The 19,472-nt window shown below is 39.6% G+C and overlaps 1 protein-coding gene across 1 annotated transcript in view; it reads left to right on the top strand.

Annotated features, from left to right (window-relative positions):
- The window catches only part of ptprdb (protein tyrosine phosphatase receptor type Db), a 218,718-nt gene that overhangs the window by 117,064 nt on the left and 82,182 nt on the right, over nucleotides 1–19,472 (top strand). The window contains exon 5 of the mRNA XM_084715473.1: nucleotides 4,821–4,970. Coding sequence (XP_084571599.1) covers nucleotides 4,886–4,970 — 85 coding nt within the window. The 5' untranslated portion in view covers nucleotides 4,821–4,885. The remainder of the gene's footprint in view (nucleotides 1–4,820; nucleotides 4,971–19,472) is intronic.

The following is a 19,472-nucleotide window of genomic DNA, read 5'->3' on the forward strand; positions in this document are numbered from 1 at the left end:
TCCTACTGGCATGTATTAACAACATTTAATCAGTGGTTTATAATGGTTTATATAATGCAGTTGTAAGGTATTTATATATATTTATATATGAGGTATTTTTGTAATGGTTTGGCCACCAGTATCAGTGTTTATGCTTCCAAGAACATTCAGATTCATCCTTTATTTACCTCTATAGAGGAAACAACAAGACATGTCTATTACAGTATACCCAGGCTATTTAAAGCAGTTATAGAAGTGATAGAAAAGACTGAATGAACACTTCCTCAGCATGAGACTGCGATCTTAAAGCTCAAGGACCTCAAACATACAAAAATCAGCCTCATGTATATGTATATATATCCTTGAGTTTCACTGCAGATCAGTGAGCAGCTCTCTGAATGGTATTCCTGAAGCCTGTATCTTCAAAAGCCAAATAATAAAATGGTTTGGGAACAAGTTCAAGTCCAGTATGAACCAGTCAGTATGAATGGAGTAGTACTAGTTCACCTCTTGAGCACTGCAGAGGATCCCTTGAGCCAAACATTGAATCCCTAACTGCTCAAGGCTCCTGATTATGTGGCAGCCTCCTCGATTTGACATCTATCTATAGGTCCTGTTTGTGCATATGTGTAAAATAACAACAGTGAAAAATTTGAATTTCCCCTTGAGGGATTAATTAAGTATGCCTCCTTCCTCCTCCTTCTTTTGAAGCGTTAATTGATGTAGTTGTCAACAACTTAAACTCCTCTTGTGAAGCACCCATAACTGGATGTTGGCATATAAACAGATAATGAATGACAATATAATGCAACACATATGTGTAATAATATAAAATGTTTTTATTTCAGAGGTGGGAGTAAGTCACACATGTGCAAGTCCCAAATTACTGTGGTGAGAATCAAGCCAAGTCAAGTTGAGTCCCAGCTATAAGCCAAGCAAGTCACAAATCAAGTCAGACAAAATTATGATTCACCCCACATTTCTGCATTTAACTCAGTTGAAAGACATTGGTCATAAGTGAATTACATACTGTCTTTTAGATTTTAGGTAATCTTTGAATCCAAATTATTTTTGGACAAGCCTCCCTGCCTTGTGTGCTGCCCTCTGCTTTTCTGCTGCATCACTTGCCAGATTTGCATGCATTACATCAGAAATCACTCACATGTTTCAAAAGCAAAATGTAATTTCTCGATATAGAAAAATGCAAATATTTAACAGCAAATTTTAAGTCCTTTCGAATCATCTGTCTCAAGTCAAAGATTTAGATTTTTCAGTGTTCAAGCAAATCTCAAGTCCTCAAACTTGCAAATTAAGTCTGTCAAGTCAAGTCATGTGACTTGAGTCACTCAACTCTGCTGTACGGGGTTAGTAATAATTATAATTTACATGAATAAACACTCTAAAATGTCCTTACAATTGCTTATGCCTACATTATTATGTGTTCTATACATTTTATTATGTTTTTATGCTGCACACACATGATAAATAGAGTGTTATCATTACATTATTGTTTTAATATTCCAACTTTTCTGTTTCCTTAATTCCCTCCTCTTTCCCCCCATTTTCTCCTCTTACCCCTCATCATCTTCCCCCTCCCTCATGCATCCTTCTGTCTGTCCTGTGAAAAAACATAAGCCAGGCTGTCACTCTTTGCGTCAGTCTTTGTTCTGTCAGAAGTTATCCTGGAGATAAGTGTGACTGATCGCTGCAGGCCCCGGCCAGACAGTCAGTGTATAATTGAGTGATAGGACTAATGTAAGTGAATGGCTTAGAGTCGACTGTGATCCACAGCAGCGGCAGAAGCTCAGGCACCGAGGGAGGCTTTCTGTTAGGCCCTCGGTAATACTAGCAACAACAGCCACCCAGATTACAATCTGGTGACTACCTGGCTGCCTCTGTGTGTGTGTGTGTGTGTGTGTGGCTCAGGTTATCTTATTTTTCTTTTCTTTCCATCGCGTGTCTCTTTTCTTCTCTGTTTACCACTCTGCTTTCCCTCTGCACACCTCCACCTCATCTCTCTCTTTTTCTCTCCCTCCCTCTTTCTCCCAGTTATCTTAGCTCTTTAATTAACGTGACATGCTGTGAACTGAGATACTAAATAATGCAGGCTTTTCCAGTGACATTGAATCAGCCGGAGTGATTAGTGGCCACACGCACAACATGCACAACATGCACAACACACATACACACACTAAGGCAGATTTTCCCTTTCTTTTAAATCAGTGACCTACCTTTTAAAATCTGTATTTATTTTAGAAAATAATTAGACAAATATGCTCATGAATGTTATATGAGGAATAGAGTATCAGTATGCATTTAAATAGCATTTCAGTAAAATATACAGAATATGTAGATGTTGTGGTTAGTATTGTTTTCTAAAACAAGTGAAAAACAGATTATTTAACAAGTTTCTGATGACAAAAGATAACTTTTGAAATACAACTAAAGTAAAATAAAGACTCTTAGCAAAAAACTTGATGTAGGGCAAGAGATGCCTGTCGTAACAGTTAGAAGAACCAGAGAGGAGTACCAGCATGAAAGCTAAGCAATGAACTGCGGTGGACAGGGTCAGCAGCAAAAGATATTTTAGCCTCTTAAAAAAAAACAATGCCTCTTTAAGCATATGCTATATTTACAGTATTTTCACCACTTTACTTTGATGTTAGACAGCCTTTTCCAATGGGAAACTGTCGTTACACAAGCCAAATGTCAGTTTCTCCAATCCAACCAAACTCCAAAGGTGAAATCAGTAATTTTATATTGCAGAACACGGGAGTTGCTGGTCTACTGCTGCCTGTTAGTCTGTTGGTTTACTTTATGTCGTTGTGTGACTGCTTTGGTGTTTTAAAATTATAGTTTGGATTCACTGAAGTCACACAATAACACAAGCAATCTAAAAGATTGAGGCAGACTCTCCTGTTCTGCAAGGTAAAATTACCGATTTTGCCTGTGGTTGGTTTGGAGAGCGCAGTATTTATTTAACAGTGGTTTCTTGTTGGAAGAGGCGTTCTGATGACAAAGTAAAGCAATTAAAATATTATAATAGAGCATACACCAGCATTGTAGGTATTACACTGACTATCAATAAATACCTCACACAACTTAAAAAAAAATCTGAACTATCCCTTTAAATAGAGCTGAGATCTAATATCCAAAAATAAACAATGACAAAACAAAAAACTAAAGGTATAATTTCCCTGGGCTTTGGGTAGATACACAAGCCACCTGAATGCTGTGCCTTTCCACACTGTATTGCTGGGTTCCCTTATCTACTGTAGTAGTGTAAATCACAGTGCGGAGGACTTAATTTGTGCAGGCAGAGATCTAGGTTATCCCAAAGCAATTGTTTCAGACCAAACCAAGTGGAAAATCCAGTGTGGGTTTAGTTGTTTGCTGCCTTGGCTGCAGGGATGCTGAGAGCTGTGGGTTCCAGCGTTCTTCTACCACTACCCCCCTTGTCCTTTTTTAATCAGATGGCTTGTTCAGGAGTGGAGGGGATTAAGACTGCCGCTGCCGCCGCTGCTGATGACTCTGTCCAGTTTTGGAAAGCCTACAGACACATACATGTACGCACGACAGGGGAACACACGCGCTTATATGCAAGCAATCCAGCAGCACACGGACAGGCAGTCAGTGGTGATGTACGCATACAGAGGCATCAACGTATGCATGAGCTAACCCATATGCATGCTCACACAGAACAGGCCTACACATTCATTCATGCAAAAATACACATTGCACATCGTTTCTTTTCCCTCCGCTTATTTCAGTGTCTCTCACTCAACGCTGTCAGTTTCTGGACAGCAGCAGTGATCTGCCATGTCTCATTGTGTCATGTGATTTGAGCTGTGAGATTTCTGACACAGACTGATGCCTGTCTCTTCTAATGCCAGACACCCATACCAGGCGCCGCAGATGGCAGATAGACAGGCAGGGACAGACGGAGCAAAAAAAAGGCAAAAAAATCTGATTGATTGGAACGGAGAAAGAAGGATGCTGAGAAGGGAGTAGTGGTAAAAGACGAGATGAATGAGAGAGGAGGGAAAGGAGAGTCAAAGAGAGTAAATATTTAGAAAATTTAGGATGCAAAACTGCAAAACAAAAAAGTGACAGTAAATGAAGATAAACGACAGGAAAGTAAAAGGAAAGGACCAAAATGGGAAGCCAGAGAGAGTCTAAGGATGAAAGGATAGAGACATTGAGCTGTATGTTGACCCAACACTGTGTGTAACATAGCCAGCAGATAACACCAGTCAGTCTCCTCCCACTTTAATCTCCCCATCGTCCATCAATCCCTCGGCCCATCCACCCACCCCTCCATCTTAAAGCCATTCATTCCTTCTCATCAATCTGAAATCATGCCGTTTTTTACGCACATTTGGAACAATATCCCGCATTGAAGAGCAGCCTGATTTGTAGATTGTATAACAGGGTAAAAAACTAAAGCAGAAATACAGTTGAGGCCATTGCTTACTTGGGAGATTTTTGTAAAATAAAAATGAAGCCGACTGATGTTTTAACGCTAAATGTTTGCCATAAGTTGAAATTCATCAGCTACTTCGTGAGCTTGCATACACGCAGACATGCACACACCAAAACACACCTCCGGGCGATGAGTGTATGGTCCTAATGAAGCGAGAAGAGGGAAGGCAGCTGCATAACTGGAGTGTAAGGCCTTGAGGGAACTCACACACTTCAAGTCTGTGTGTTGGTGTGTGTGTGTGTGTGGGTTGGTGTGTGCACACACAGACCATAAAATATCTGAAATTCTCCTAATTTGGACTTTGGAAGGAGTCTAATGACTGAATTTTCTTTTTATCTCTCCTTGTTTCTCTCTGCAGGTTGTGAGGGCCTGTTTCTATTGTCCTGTTGTGCAGTGAGGCAGTGAGCTCACGGTGGATACAGCATGCATGTGTCGACATATCCCATGATGCACTCTGCCAATCCGGGCCTGCTCCTCCTCAGCTTCCTCTTCCTTGCTGATGCTGACTGTAAGTCTTTTTACGCTCAGATCTATACATTTATGTTTTCAGACACACACACCTTCTCACTCCCAACTCATCAACACTGACTGATTAGTTTTTAAGTTGAAATTGCAAAGAGCCAACATTAGTAGCAAGAATATTCTTTTGAAGTTATGTTTCTGCCCACATGATGAATGTAAGTTCAATATTTACTCTCTTTTGGTTTCGTCTTCGTCCAGCAGTTTCTGACTGTAATATTTGGTTCTTTAGCTCCTGAATCATCAGCAAGTTGCTAACTTTGTCTGATGTTTCAACACATTCTAACTCCCAACTCATCAAATACAGCAGTTTGGCCCTATGCTTTAAACTGTGACGCTGTAGGTACCCCTCTAGCCTCAGTTTTGCAGTTTTAAGTTAAAGTATGTAATGCAGCTTACATAACTACAAGTAAAAAGAAGTTGACTCTTTGTTTCACTTGGAACACAAACCCCAGTCTCCTGGGTGAAAGTCCTGTCTTTGTTTTACTCGTCCATCAGCCCACCTCTTGGATATAATGCACATTCAGACAGAAACAGGTGTTGCAACATAAATGCAGCATTTAGGCTGTAGTGGTGGGGCCTTCAGAGGATGCCACAAAAAGCTGAAATAGAGTCAACTATTGGAGAACCCAAGATCACACTGCGGTGGCCAATCACGTAAGCTGCCGATGAGACCAATCCATAGTCACGCTGATATATCACTGAAACTGGGCGCTATCCGGGTGGAGTTCACTGATCAAACGATGACACACTTGTGTCCTTGCTTGTTTTTTTGTGTACCCAGCTTCAATGTCTCCATCTGGCTTGCAGTTTATGCTGAAAAATAGTGATAACAAGAAGCTTCCTTCTGTTTGTGTCCACTTTTATGAGAGCATGTAGCTGTGTTACGCAGGGTAGAGACTACAAGAGACGAGGCGGCACTGGTAGCGAGAAAGCCAGTGAATCTGAGAAATAAAATGTTAATTCCTGATTGTTTCACAGCGGATATGTTCTAAGCAAAAATAAACAACTGATTGCATCTTAATACAGCCATATGCAAACTTTCTTGGTAATTACACCATGTTGCATGTAACATGACTTCAATGGCACTTCAAAACAGAAGAGTAAGACGGCACCTCCAGAAGTTATTCTTGAGGGCTACCTACAGTGTCAGTTTGAAGCATAGGGGCAGTGACCAAGTTGCCATATTTGATGTGTTGGAAGTGAGAACGGGCTGTGACAAATGCACAAAGAGAAACAGTTACATATATACTTCACATCTTTTTGAACACCTGCTGTTTGTACACATATCGTATATATATACAAGCACATGTAAGGTTGGAATGACCTGATTTTCTCTTACTAACCACTCCACTGATGTCACATCCTTCCTGTGTGAGTGTGTGTTTATCTGTGTGTGTGTGTGTGTGTGTGTGTGTGTGTGTGTGTGTGTGTGTGTGAGAGAGAGAGTGTGTGCCGGTTAGCAGGTTTGATTTGAGGCCAGCTGTTTTTGTCCATCCCAGTATTACTTGGCATGGATAGACAGACCACATATGGCAAATCAGATAATTTCCCCACTGCTTGTGTGATTGTGTTTATACTCTGCGTGTGTGTGTGTGATCCTTGATCATGGCTAGTTCGTTGTATTTCTCAGTGTTATGAGCTGTATCCTGGTTTTAATTACAGCTGCAGCTAATGATTATTTTCATTATTGATTAAGCTGTTGATTATTTTCATGATTGGTCGTTTGTCTATAAAATGCCAGAAAATGATTTAAAAGAGCTGAAGGTGACGTCTTCAAATTACTTGTTTTGTCCAGTGATCCAGATATATTCAGTTTAGTTTGTCTGGAAGCGTTAAATTTCTGCCATTTGTGCATAAAGATAAGTTTAACCATTAATTAGTAGAATAGTTATTATTATTATTATCACATTATCTGCCAATTGACTAACAGATTAATTGTTTCAGCTCCAGTTTTTATCATATCTGGGATTTGATATTGACATGGAACATAAACTTACAAATCTCCCTGTGTATGAACTGAATTTAAAAAGTTTATTTCTTCTATTATTTCTGTAATGACTGACCTCATTCACTTTGTGTCTGGCCTATTAGCTCCTATCTTACCACCCATCTTAATGGAAGACAACAATAACAAGTCATAATCAGTTTATCTCCAATTTAACTGATGCCAGACTTTAACCATCACTACATTGTTAATCGGATATTTTTGTTTTTCCTGGCTGACTACCACATGACTCTGGCTGGGGACATTTTCTTAAAATCCATAGATAAGAGCTTACCCATATTTCTGAAACCGGGATTTGATTTTTCAAAAACACGATCAATTACTGGAAGAGTAGTGTACGTGTGTGTGTGCGTGTGTGTAAACATACTCGGGATGACTGTCTACCTGTTTAAGAGAAAGTCTTGGCCAGGTATGACTTCTCTGTCTGTTTGTCAGGTTCGAAGATTAAGAGAGAGGCTTTGAATCTCATAAGAGTGGTGATGAAACCATCTGATTTGTGTTGAGACTAAGGATAAAAAGGTATGAAGACAGAAGGGGAGTGTGGGAGGACTAAAAGATGGGACAGACTGAAAGAGAATAATGGAAGAGGAAGAGGAGGAGGTCATTCAAGCTCTCCAAGCAGACTGTTAAACATCTGAGAGTTATCCAGTCAGACACATCAATAAAAATGCCGTCTAGGAGAAATTTGATTTGCATATTCATTTAAACATGCTTGTTCCATACACCGTAAAAAATAACCCTGCAGTAATTTAGTGGAATCAACTAATCTTTCCTCAGTAAATAAGAAAATAATAACTAAAATGTTTGGCCAGTATGAATATATCCCCTGAAAACTGCACACAACACAAACAGCCCTTAAATTAACATTCCTTCACACATGAAATTGAGCCTTAAAACTGTTGAGTTTGAGTTTTAACCCTTTGAGGTTGCTGTTGTTGGTCAGTGTGCAGTGTTGTAGCCAGAGAAGCAGATAAAGTTAGCACTGTGAAGTCAGAAGCCATTAGTTTGTCTCCACAGATCAGGAAATATATTCCTGAACGTATGAGCACACATGTCATTTTATGTAAAGTATGTGAAGTAAAATCGATCAGTTTGTTAGGATAATATTATCGCAATCGAAATGCTAAGACCATTAGCGTGTTAAAGGGAATTCCCATTAGGTATTAGCATGGAGCTAACGGACTGAGCAATAGTTATTTACAGCCATAAAAAAGGATTCAGCAATTAAAAAAATCCACTCAGGAATCGTCAACACCTGCTCACAACAGGGTCTGTGAATTATAACCAGGTCATGATTACTGGAAAGAGACGATGCTGTTGAGTTTTTCCGATGTATTTTTCCTGGTTCTTTGAGCACCACTGGATGGATAAATAGCACTGCAGGCCAGAGAAAAAAATGTATTTTTGATTTTGGGGTGAACTGTCCCTTTAAATCTGGTCAGAAAACTTGCTGTGTGTCTCTAATACACTTTAAGATAAAACATGGTTACTTGTTTTCACAGTAATGAAAACACTTTCAAGTTTATTTCACAAAAAAAAAAAATGTTTTGAATCTTCACAAAATTACCTCAAAGTCAGTCAACTTAAGCCTGTCAATTTAATTTTTTAAAACTTAAACTTAAACTTTAAAAAAAATAAAAATAAATAAATAATAATAATAATAATAATAATAATTATTATTATTATTATCATTATTATTATTATTATTATTATTATTATTATTATTATTATTATTATTATCATTATCATTATTATTATTATTAAAACATTTTTTACAGTGTGAATGTGAATATGCCATGGTAAATATTGTTAAAAAAAAAGAGAGAACATTTTTAAAGCATATAAAATATGCAGCATTCACAGCACAGTTCCTCTGTTTGATTGAAGGAAAATGCAGCGTAGCTCCAAGCTTGTGGTTGTACGATGCTGAACATATATCATCACCACCCTGTAACACACACATACACACAAGTGCATGAGCACACACTATGGGCTTGAGGCAGCCATTGGGCAATGTTTTAAAAGTACATCATAACACAGAGGACAGTAAAAGCACACACATCCACAAACCACTCTTGTTTTCCTTTCAGCGTCCTGCCCTCTTGTCCCCTGTGTAAGTTTCAGGGTCGGCCAGTAAAGGCCCAGTCATCCATCAAAACGATGATGCTCGCAGACTTCCTCTATGATTGTTAAGGGGGAGCAGCAGAGATACAGGAAGGGTGGAAGGGATTCATACATTGTCTCTCCTGTCTATATTTTTCTTTTTCCCCTGCCCTCTTCTCATTTGCTGTGACTCTCTCATTGCTCTTTTCCTGCTCGCTCTCTGCTGCTTCTCGGCACATCCATATAATCTGGTGAGAAAGGAGCGACAGAGGGCTTGAGGGGGGAAAAGGGAGGAAAGGCTGTTCTTTTCTCTTTTTATCTCATTGTGTATGACATACAGTGCCTCTTTTAATATCAACAGTGGGGACTCAGAGATTTGAATGTTGAGAATTCAAACAGAGGCTGCTGGGACGCTGACATCTTTGGTGCTCGTCTCGTGTCTGTTTTGAAATGTTAAACGCGCTCTGAAATATTGCCTTTCGCTTGTGCTCATCTTCACCAAATGAATGAGATACTTTTAAGCCTAATGGGGTTCCACAAAGTAGAGGCGACTCCTCTAGGTTGGTGGTTCTAAACCTGGGGGTCGGGACACCCAAAGGGGTCGTGATATGAGATTATTTCTGAGGGTTGCCTGATGGTTGTGGAGAAAAAAATTAAATAAAATAATGTGGGCAGCAGCACATAATTAGAGCCTAGAAGCAGCTCTCAGTGACATTGGGCCCTTGGCATTCAACATAAGAGACAAGTACTCAAAAATATAATATGCAAAGCAAAGCTGGCATTGAGAAATGCAACAGCCACCTCAATAACAAGTAAACGGTAATCTGAACAGACACAAACAAAAAGTAACTAAGCATTTTGTGACAAAATATCAAACTTAAACTACTCAGTCTTGCACCAGGCATGATGGCAAATGAGACCATATTATAGACTGGGGAATGGTTTTTACACTACATCATGTGTACCAGTGATATAATTTGCCTTAATAATGGTCGTGTTTGAATTTTCCAGACAGTCACCAACCAGATTATTCTCGGCGGCTGCAACTCGAGAAGCTTAAGAACCAGTGGTCTGGGTCTGGACAGTGGTATCATTTTTTTTTTTAAACAAACTCAAACCTACTACAAGGAGTTTTTAACTGGTTATGAGTAATAAGCAAACAAGACAGTGAAAAAATTGTCTATTTCTGTATTATTCTTAGAGTCACCAGGTCAAAGTCTCCATGATTAAAAGAGCCCGTGTTAACATTTTTTCAGGCAAAGTTACAGCGAGTAGCATGTTAGCCAGTTACAAAGAAGCAGGAGGAGATTTTTATTCAGATAATTTTATTGTAGTTATTACAGTGGAAACACTACCACTTTTGTCCACGGGAACATTTTTTGTAATAGCTTTAAAGGAGCAGTATGTAACAATTTCTGCACCCAGAAGTGAGTGCTGCAGTCCAAATAGTGAGTTGGAGTCATACACTGTATATTAAATAGGTTGAAATCCAATTAGTATACCTTCTGTGGTTGAAACGAGTTGCCCCCCCCCCCACCCCCTCCTCTCCAGACTCGAAATTGCTCATTCAAGCTGCAGGAACACTGCAATAACACAAGACAAGCGCAACACTGTAATTTGACAATAACAAGAGTGATGAGTCCACTGTAAGTTGACCAGCTGTTCATAACTGCCAATCGTCTGTCAATATAAAGCTAAGCTTGTTATCCTGAAAACAAAAGCCCACTGCTCTGAAAACACACACTAAACATATGGCTCAGTTTAACTGTCATAAACAATTACTCTTTCTAAAACATTATTAATTATTTTTTATGACTCATCAACAGACACTTACTTGTTCAGCAAACATTTGTCATTAATTTGATTTCTAATTAATGTGAACCGCAATAGACAAAGGGTATGTTGTTGTCAGAGATGCAAGTAAAGACATTTGATGGTCATTTTATGATTTATTGCAGTAAATATATTACAGATTTCTCCTTTTAGAAACACTATGAACACTTATGCTTGCACAAGTTCCACCCATATACACAGTCATGGACTGAGGGTATTAAGATGCAATCAGATGGAACAGTATCCCATGTGCATAGTTGGAAACCTTGCATGACACTGCACCATATGTGCATTCTGCTCACAAGCGCTGGTGTAATAATACAAGTTGTGCGCTGAGCTTTGCGTGTGTGAATGCATTTTTTTTTTTCAAAATTCACATGTCCCTCTTTTTACTCCCTCTTTCTCTCCTCCTCTTGCCACCATTTTTGTTTCTCAGTGTATTTGTGTGTGCGTGCGTGCATATGACATCTATCTGGTGGATTAAGAGTAATGCCCTGATCCCGTCGCAAACTAGGCCACTGCTCCATGTACGCAGCGAGATGCCCCCGTGTGAGAAACCGCATCCCTCCACATGTCATTCAGGGCGACGGGAAACAATGCAACAACAGGGTTCTTTCTGCTGACCCACGTTTGCCCCAAAACCAACAAGCTGTCATCCGTCCCCTTTGCAGCTCGGATGTAACAATAAAAATTCCAGCTGAAATAAAACTCCTCGTGTTTGCGCAACAGAACACGATTAAACAGCTTCTTTTTTCAGAGGCTACAGTCGGGGAAGGAGGCAATGCTGAGTTGCAGCCCGGTGCTTTAGTAAGCAGACTGTACATTTTGAAACCTAGCAGGAGTGGTTTAGGATTCTGCCTAGGGAGGCTCTTGGTAATGTGAAACTCTTTAGCCTCAGTTTGCATCACATCATTTATGTGTTGTAAAAGCTGTTTCTTTTCCCACAAAGCTTCATGTAAAGAGAAACACAAGGGCATCAATAAAAACTCAAACAGCTTCTGAAAATATGACATTTTCATACGTAACATATTGGGCCCGAGTTCAACACCAGAAACACAGAAGTTGCTCATGTGCTGAATGATTGACCTGTCAACGTTTGGCCGTAGTGCCAGCACTCGCATGCCCTCGAGGTTCACTGGAGTCTGAAAGGTGGTTGGGTCAGTCTCCCACAATGCACCTCTGCTTTTGCTCACTTTGGGAGCCCTTGAGCGAGGCTCTGAACATCAAGTGCTTAGAGAGGAGGCTTCTTTGGTTACCTACAAGTATTTCATTCAGCTTTCCCTCAGGTGCTAAGTTCAAAGGTCTAAGTTGCTATAAAGGGCAACTTGTTCTTCCACAAAACAAGGCAGGCTCAGTTTTTTTGAGAATTCCATACGCCTTTTTTTTTAATTTTGTCTTTGGCTTTGATTTTACTTATATTTTTTGTATATTTATTGTGAATTGAGGCCAAAGTGTACCATTAAGTAAATAAAAGAACAAGCTAATTTTTTAAATACATTATTATTATATTATTAATATATATTTGAATATATTAATATAGTAAACACATTAATATATAAAGCTTGTTTGTTAATGTGATAGTTTGTCTTTTCTTTTAGCCAGCTAAAAATAAAAAAGTAACATTAGCATGTTTAAGAGAGTGCATTATATTCTGAGGCCCACTCAAAGGAGTGTTAAAAGCTTTCTAAACTTCATTGTCACTACAAACAAACGCACCCTAGAGAGGCAGGAAAAACAGTCTTCAGTCGGACTTTTGGTTTGTAAAGACGTCTTGCAAAAATGGGGGGCAGCCATAAGCTAATGCTATTTTGGGTGTTTGGCATGGAAAGCACAACCCATGTTCTGAAACATAAAAATTACTTTTTTCTTCTGCTAAAGGAGCCTGATGACTTTGGAAAGAGCAAGGTGGCTAAAATAGGTTTTGCTGCTGACCCTATCCACAGTTATATACTGTTTAACTTCCTACAACAGTATTCCTGCTGTTTTTCTAGTCTACTGTAGGAAATCCAGTGACTATGGATACAACCACACTTCAAAAAACTGAACTATCCCTTTAAAATGTATCTTGTAAAATGCTACACAAAAAGTATAGCTTCTTTTTCATAATTGATGCATTTGATATACTTTGAAAGACACCATACATTCTACAAACAGTACACACATTCAGGGATATAGTAGATGATGCTGAGTGCTGTACATACGATTTTTAGCCCTGTACATAATACTCACTTGACTTTTGCTGTGTCGGGGGAAATTGGCACCGCTCTTTGGTAAGAACATTAGAAGGCAGAGAGCTGTAATACAGTATATGTGTGTAGGAGATTGACTTCAATCATATCAGTGAGGCTTTCTGTGTGTGTGTGTGTGTGTGTGTGTCCATGTGAGTATGTTTGCAGTTGTCTGTTTTATATGTATATGTATGCAAGCATGTGTAGTGCTTAGAGTAGACAAGAGATTAGATTGCGATAAGTATGCAGTTTCGTGCGAGCGTCATGACTCCTTGCTGCTGATGAATGAGCCACCGTCAGGATTCACTGGCATGAGATGAAGAGGCAGGGTCACAAAGGTTAAAGGTTTCTGCCCCTGGGGATTAGTTAAGGGTGTGAAACAGAATCAGTTATTTTCTTTGATGGACTGTGATTCTTTTCTGTGATTGATTGGTATAGCCTGACTCACAGAAAGCGCAAAGAAAAGGCAAAGATGCGAGCTGACATTATTGCCCATAACTACAGTACAAAATGTCGAAATGTCAACATCTGCTCTAGGCAGTTTAGACCATGATGGAGGCATAGGGTGATTTCTCCTGCGGACTGGGGAGTGATGATCCAATGACCAAAAGGCCTCCAGTGTTACACTGGTCAACATACTGGTCATGTCTCAAGAGATCATTTCAGCTTTTTTTATTCTAATCTCTAAATGACCAGTGTGTAGAACTTTGAGGCATCTAGTGGTGAGATTGTAAATTGTAACTAACTCACTTCACCCTCCCCTTCCAAGCATGTGGGTGAACCTACCGTGGCCGTTGAAAGTCCCTCTTTAGAGCCAGTGTTTGGTTTTATCTGTTCTGGGCGACTATAGAAACGTGGTGGTGCACCAAGGTGGGACCCACTCCGTCTGTAGATATAAACAGCTTATTTTAGGGTAACAAAAGCTCAAGATTCTCAGTTTCGGGTGATTATACACTAATGAAAACATACTTACAAATATTATGTTAAATTTCTACAATATTCAGCTAATAATTTCCCCTAAATCTTAAACACTGAACCATTAATTGACCCTTCCTAAGTCCTGCCACTTTTGGGACCTTGGTTTTCTTTCTGTTGATGTTGCTGGAGACCCTGTAAATGTAACATATATTATATATAGCCACGTCAGTCATTAGCTAACTAGTTACGTTTGATATCTTATGTCTGACTAATTAGTGATCAATTTAAGTACATTTAGATATCATATTGGGAAATGTGGTTAATATCACTTTAATCTAATTTTATCTAATTTATCTAATTTTCTATACCGTTCTCATATCTGTCCGTTCAGTATGGAGCTAGAGCCAGCAGCCAGTTAGCTTAGATTAGCATTAAGACTGCAAATGGAAGAAAACAGCTAGCCTGTCTTGTTTGTTTAAACCGTACTAAAACTTTTTTTTTTTTTTTTAAGTTTAAAACCATCATTTCAGTTTTCTTTTTTCAGCTAATCCCAGCTGGTTGCCCTGGTAGTGTGGTATATAACCTCCCTATTAAGGCACAAAGTGTTGTTTTTACACTGTTTTTGTTAAGGATTAAACAAATGCGATATAATGTGTAAGCTTTAGAGCTGCTGGAGGAGACCCAAAGACAACATTTGCACCCTCATAGTGTACAGCTTTTATTTAAAATGTAAAAAAAAGGGGAGGCGGATTAATTTTCAGTAATGTTAGGGTCAGGCCAGGCAATGACATCCAATTACATTTTAATGACATTTCCTGGGCTGACCCTAAACTGATAAATGAATTTAGGAAGTTTTCTTTGCTGTTAAACTAATAAACAAGTCATTTGTTACCCTTAAGACATTTGGAGGGGTAACATGGTTAGACAGTGTTTATTAGAAATAAGTGAAAAGAAATCTATTGTGACACTGGAGAAATGTCTACGGCGTTGTTGAGTAAGGAATACAAGAAATTGCCCTAAATTGTGCTGAAATTGTCCTTTAATTTCCTTATTTATAATTAACATGCCCAACAAAACTAATTTCAGTCATTATCTAAATAATTCATGGTATATATTCTGGAATCATTTATTAGATTGTATTAAAATTCAGCTCTGGTGATGATGTGCCAGCTCATGCTCATCCGGAATATGATATGAAACCCTAAAAATAAAAGGCCTAATTTAAATGCTTGACAACCTCTTTCCATCAACTCTGGTCTCAAATATCTCTCCATAGAAGGTGACAGAAATGGGTCGCATCACAAACATTTTCAGAAGTCATATACACACAAAATTAAAATGCCAATCACAGATATGTTGTTATTTTAACTGTTTACTGCCAGTACTGGCTTTAGGAGTAGCTACTGTTAAAGTTCTGGGTAGAGGCAGAGTTGAGGAGGGTTACTTTAAAAATGTATTCTCATACAACTACTAATTACCTGTTAAATATGTAGTTAGTAACATAATCCTAGGATCCCAATATTCTAATGTAACTTGATTACTTTTTATAACTTTTGGACTACCTCAATACTCTGGTGAAATCATTTAGCTTAATAGAATGCTTTATGGTCTTTGTTAGGTTTATTCTTTTTTTTTTTTTTTTTAGCTAAAACCTTCCTTTCATGTATAAGGCTGAGAGAAGAAAAGTCCACATTGATAAGAAAGAGCATGAAGCACTTATGCAGCCGAAGCTTCTCCGTGTGCTGCATCCCTGGACCACAGCAGTGAGGCTATTAGCAGCTAGCATAGCTGTGCACTCATCTGTGAGTAACAGGATCTGACCAGCGTTAGCTTAGCATTAGCTTAGCAGGTGCACCCGTCTGTGAAGAGGCCTGGATAGCATCAGCTTAGCTCTAACTTAGCTAAGCGGCGGTCCGTGAGTAATACGCTGTGACCAGTGCGGAGAAAACCCTCTGTTCATCTTTATGGGAAGCCAGCTCTGACCCAGTAAAGTTGTGTACCCAGTGGGTAGCCCATGTGTTTTTAATGACCTGCATATAAAAGAAGACCCTATCTGATTAATTCCTCCTCTTGTGTTTCTAACACATTTAACCCTGATTAACTCAGCACTAGCTGGACCCTAGGGCAGTTATGGTGGGTAAGTGGCATGCTAATTGGACATGCATTACTATCGGCAATAAAAGTGCATTTCATCCTTTGCTATTGCATCATGATTGTTAAAGTGATGCTTGATGACGTCAGCTGGAAGCCACCCTACAAACTGCAGATCTATATGCAAACAGAGGAGGGTCATATGACAAGAAAGCAAGTGTTTGAAATAAATAATCTAACCCTGCAGATTTGGTTGAGACACAGCTCAGATAGATGGACACTTGACTCTTGATAAACATGTCAACTTTAATGTGAAGTTTTATCAAAACTTACAGCACTTAATTGTGTATAATTAAATTTCCTATGTTGAAATGGCCCATTTTACCAAATGTTTTCCTATTAACACTTATGTGTGCTGCCGAAGGATGATTGCTGTCTCTCTATGTTTATTGGCCCCGGCAATCCAATCTCATTTCCAGGACGAAAGCGAGCAGCTGATAATTTGCTCTTAATGTGTCGGTTTGATGTTAATGTGTTTTAAGTTATGGTTCTGGCCATCTGCCCACCCACTCTCGAGGCTGACTATCATGGCCTTGGCTCAGGCCCCGATATTGGCCTCGTTCCTCAACTTGTCTGACAAGCCTGCCTCAGTTCTCATTTGGGGAATCATCAGCTAACCGCCCACCACCACATACAACACTATACAGCTGGATCTCTCCCTGGCAAGGAGTGTGAATTACTCATTACAAGCCTAACTATCGACATGAGCACACACACACACACACTTTCACAGACAGGAAAATGTGAGGCACAGGCACAGATGCTTGGCAAGTTGTACCAACATCCAGAGCAGCCTTTTCAGATGTGATCAAAACTCCCAACACAGAGACACGAATGCTCACAAAAGCTATTCACGCGTATGACCACGTGTCGACAAAGACTCGCATGATCATCTGGGAACGTGTCCGAAAGGGATGTACCTGATATCTCTGTGATCAGGAAGTTCAATAACAATTTATCCCTTTCCTTCTCCATGGGATGATCCACTATTCAACCTGTGAGCAAGAATAGCCAATCATTGAGCTCGAACATATATACACACAGTATATGTACATGTATATACACACAGACACACACACAGACAGGATTAGCTACTGTTAGTGTCTGGGTTTCCACGTCTGCTCCTTTAAGCCAACACTACATTAAGCTTAGTCATTCCCCAGCATCTCAGAGCTTCTCTTTTCCAACCTGTAATGTTCATACCTGCAGTTTCAGACAGACTGGGTCCATTTTGTGCCGCTGAGTCCGTTGGTTTTTGTTGATCTGCTTTGTTTGGACAGGCCTGTCTGCTTTATGCTCCTCCGCATCAGATCAGTTAAGTGATAGAGGGCACATAAGATGAGGGCCGAGGGCACATGAATTGCAGTATTTTGCAGAGTTTTGGAAAAGTTCAGTATGATGAAACACATTTTGCAACACACAAAAGTTTCAGTGTCATAAAAAAGTATAAGCCCATTATTTATTTATCACACTTTTCAAGCTTTACTTTCGCAACCTGAGATGTGCATCGTCTGTGGTTAGTTCCATCTGTTTATCCCCTCAAATATGTACTTTTGATTCTTACATTTTTGTATTTTTCAAGTCTTAATACACCATATTCGTAAATCATACTCCCTGAAGGTTTGTGCCAGCATCTGTTCTTACAAACTCGATCTCTCTCGCTGTGTCCCTCTAGGTTAAGACAGCATCTGCCAGCTCCAGTGTGTCCCTGTAGTCTCCTACAAAATGTCATTAGCTTCATTTAGTCTTGCTGTTTGTCTTTTCCACAGTGAACCTTTATCATCCCATTACGGTTTGCAGGTTAATTTAAGGGGAGTTCATCCGAAAACAGTGCTTTATTTGTCACGGTTTACTAAATTAGAGCTAACAATAACAGACCAGTAGTTAAAGGGGAATCATAGCAGTACCCGCCATCAGAAGTAGGGTTGTTCTGTATCAATTCTCTCACTCTCACTCTTGTGATCAAAACATTTATCTGAAGCTCGATTCGGAGGCAGTTTTGGGAATATTTTTCTAATAAATTATAAATATAGCAACTTCTGATCAACCAAAATCCACTTAGTCCCACCTAGTTCCATTTTAAAGTTCCTATGACACGGCTATTGGGGTGATTATTGCATATGTGTTTCCCATACAAGGGACAGCTAGGGAGGGACCTGTCACAGACATTGATTGATCTTTACAGTAGCCAGTAGTACTGTGTTAACTATACCAGGACCAGGATCAAAAGAGCTGTGAGTCACTGCTAACCAAGCTAATGGTTAGTTAGTGGTTAGCTAAGTTAGTGTAGCAACAAGTAATCAAAGCTATCTTTCCATCAGGAAGCTCCATAAATGAGGCTCTCAGAGGCCCAGTGACCAGTTAGTTTCACAGGGAGGCTGCTGAGCCTGGTTCAGTTACCCACTAACAATAGCCAAGAGTTACACTTAGCAACTTTAGCAACAAGTGAGCTAAACCATCTGTCCACCAAGAAAGCTCTGTAATAACATAACTGAGAGCTAAAGCTGAATAGCCAGAAAACATCAGAGAGGAAACCAAAAAAATTATATAGAAATATATGATGCCGTATCACCCAACAAGGTGAATGAAGTTTTGTTTTTGTGCAGTCGGGTCTGTACCGCAGGAACAGTCCAGTCCGCTGTATTATATATATGTTTATTATATTTCATTGATTTTTAATACCAAAAAGACATAAAGATGATCTTTCACCCTGGAATCAAAGTTTGTCGCACGTCTTCAGCCGTGACTCGAAAGTGGTGTGGAGAGGGGAGCTGACTTTGTAATCCCTGCCATCTGTTGTGTAGATCAGATCCCACTGTATGGCGACCTTTATGTAGGCCACCCTCCATCCACCCTGCACACACACACAAACACACACACCAAGAGGGGAAAGATTGGCACTGTCTAATTCCATCTAAATCTCTCTCCACAGACCCACTCAGTAGTTCCCCCTCACTTCCATCTTAGGTCATACTGAGGGAAAAGACGAAGGCAGTGAGGGAATGACTGGTGACATGTGCAAGCACCTAAGCCTGTGACCATGCCTCCGTAGAACAAATTCATTTTTTTATTTTTACGGACATGAAATAATAAACCTGCATATAATGAACTTTCCCTCCCCTAAAAGCACTACAAATATTGGAAGTGCCCTTTTGAGCTTGAGCCCCCCCCCCCCCACCACCTTCCTTGACCCAAATGTCAATGCTTAATCCTAACAGAAAAAAAAAACCCTGATGATCTTGGCAAAAGA

The sequence above is a fragment of the Lutjanus erythropterus genome, chromosome 3, assembly GCF_056507025.1.
Source record: "Lutjanus erythropterus isolate fLutEry1 chromosome 3, fLutEry1.hap2, whole genome shotgun sequence".
Lineage (NCBI taxonomy): Eukaryota > Metazoa > Chordata > Actinopteri > Lutjaniformes > Lutjanidae > Lutjanus > Lutjanus erythropterus.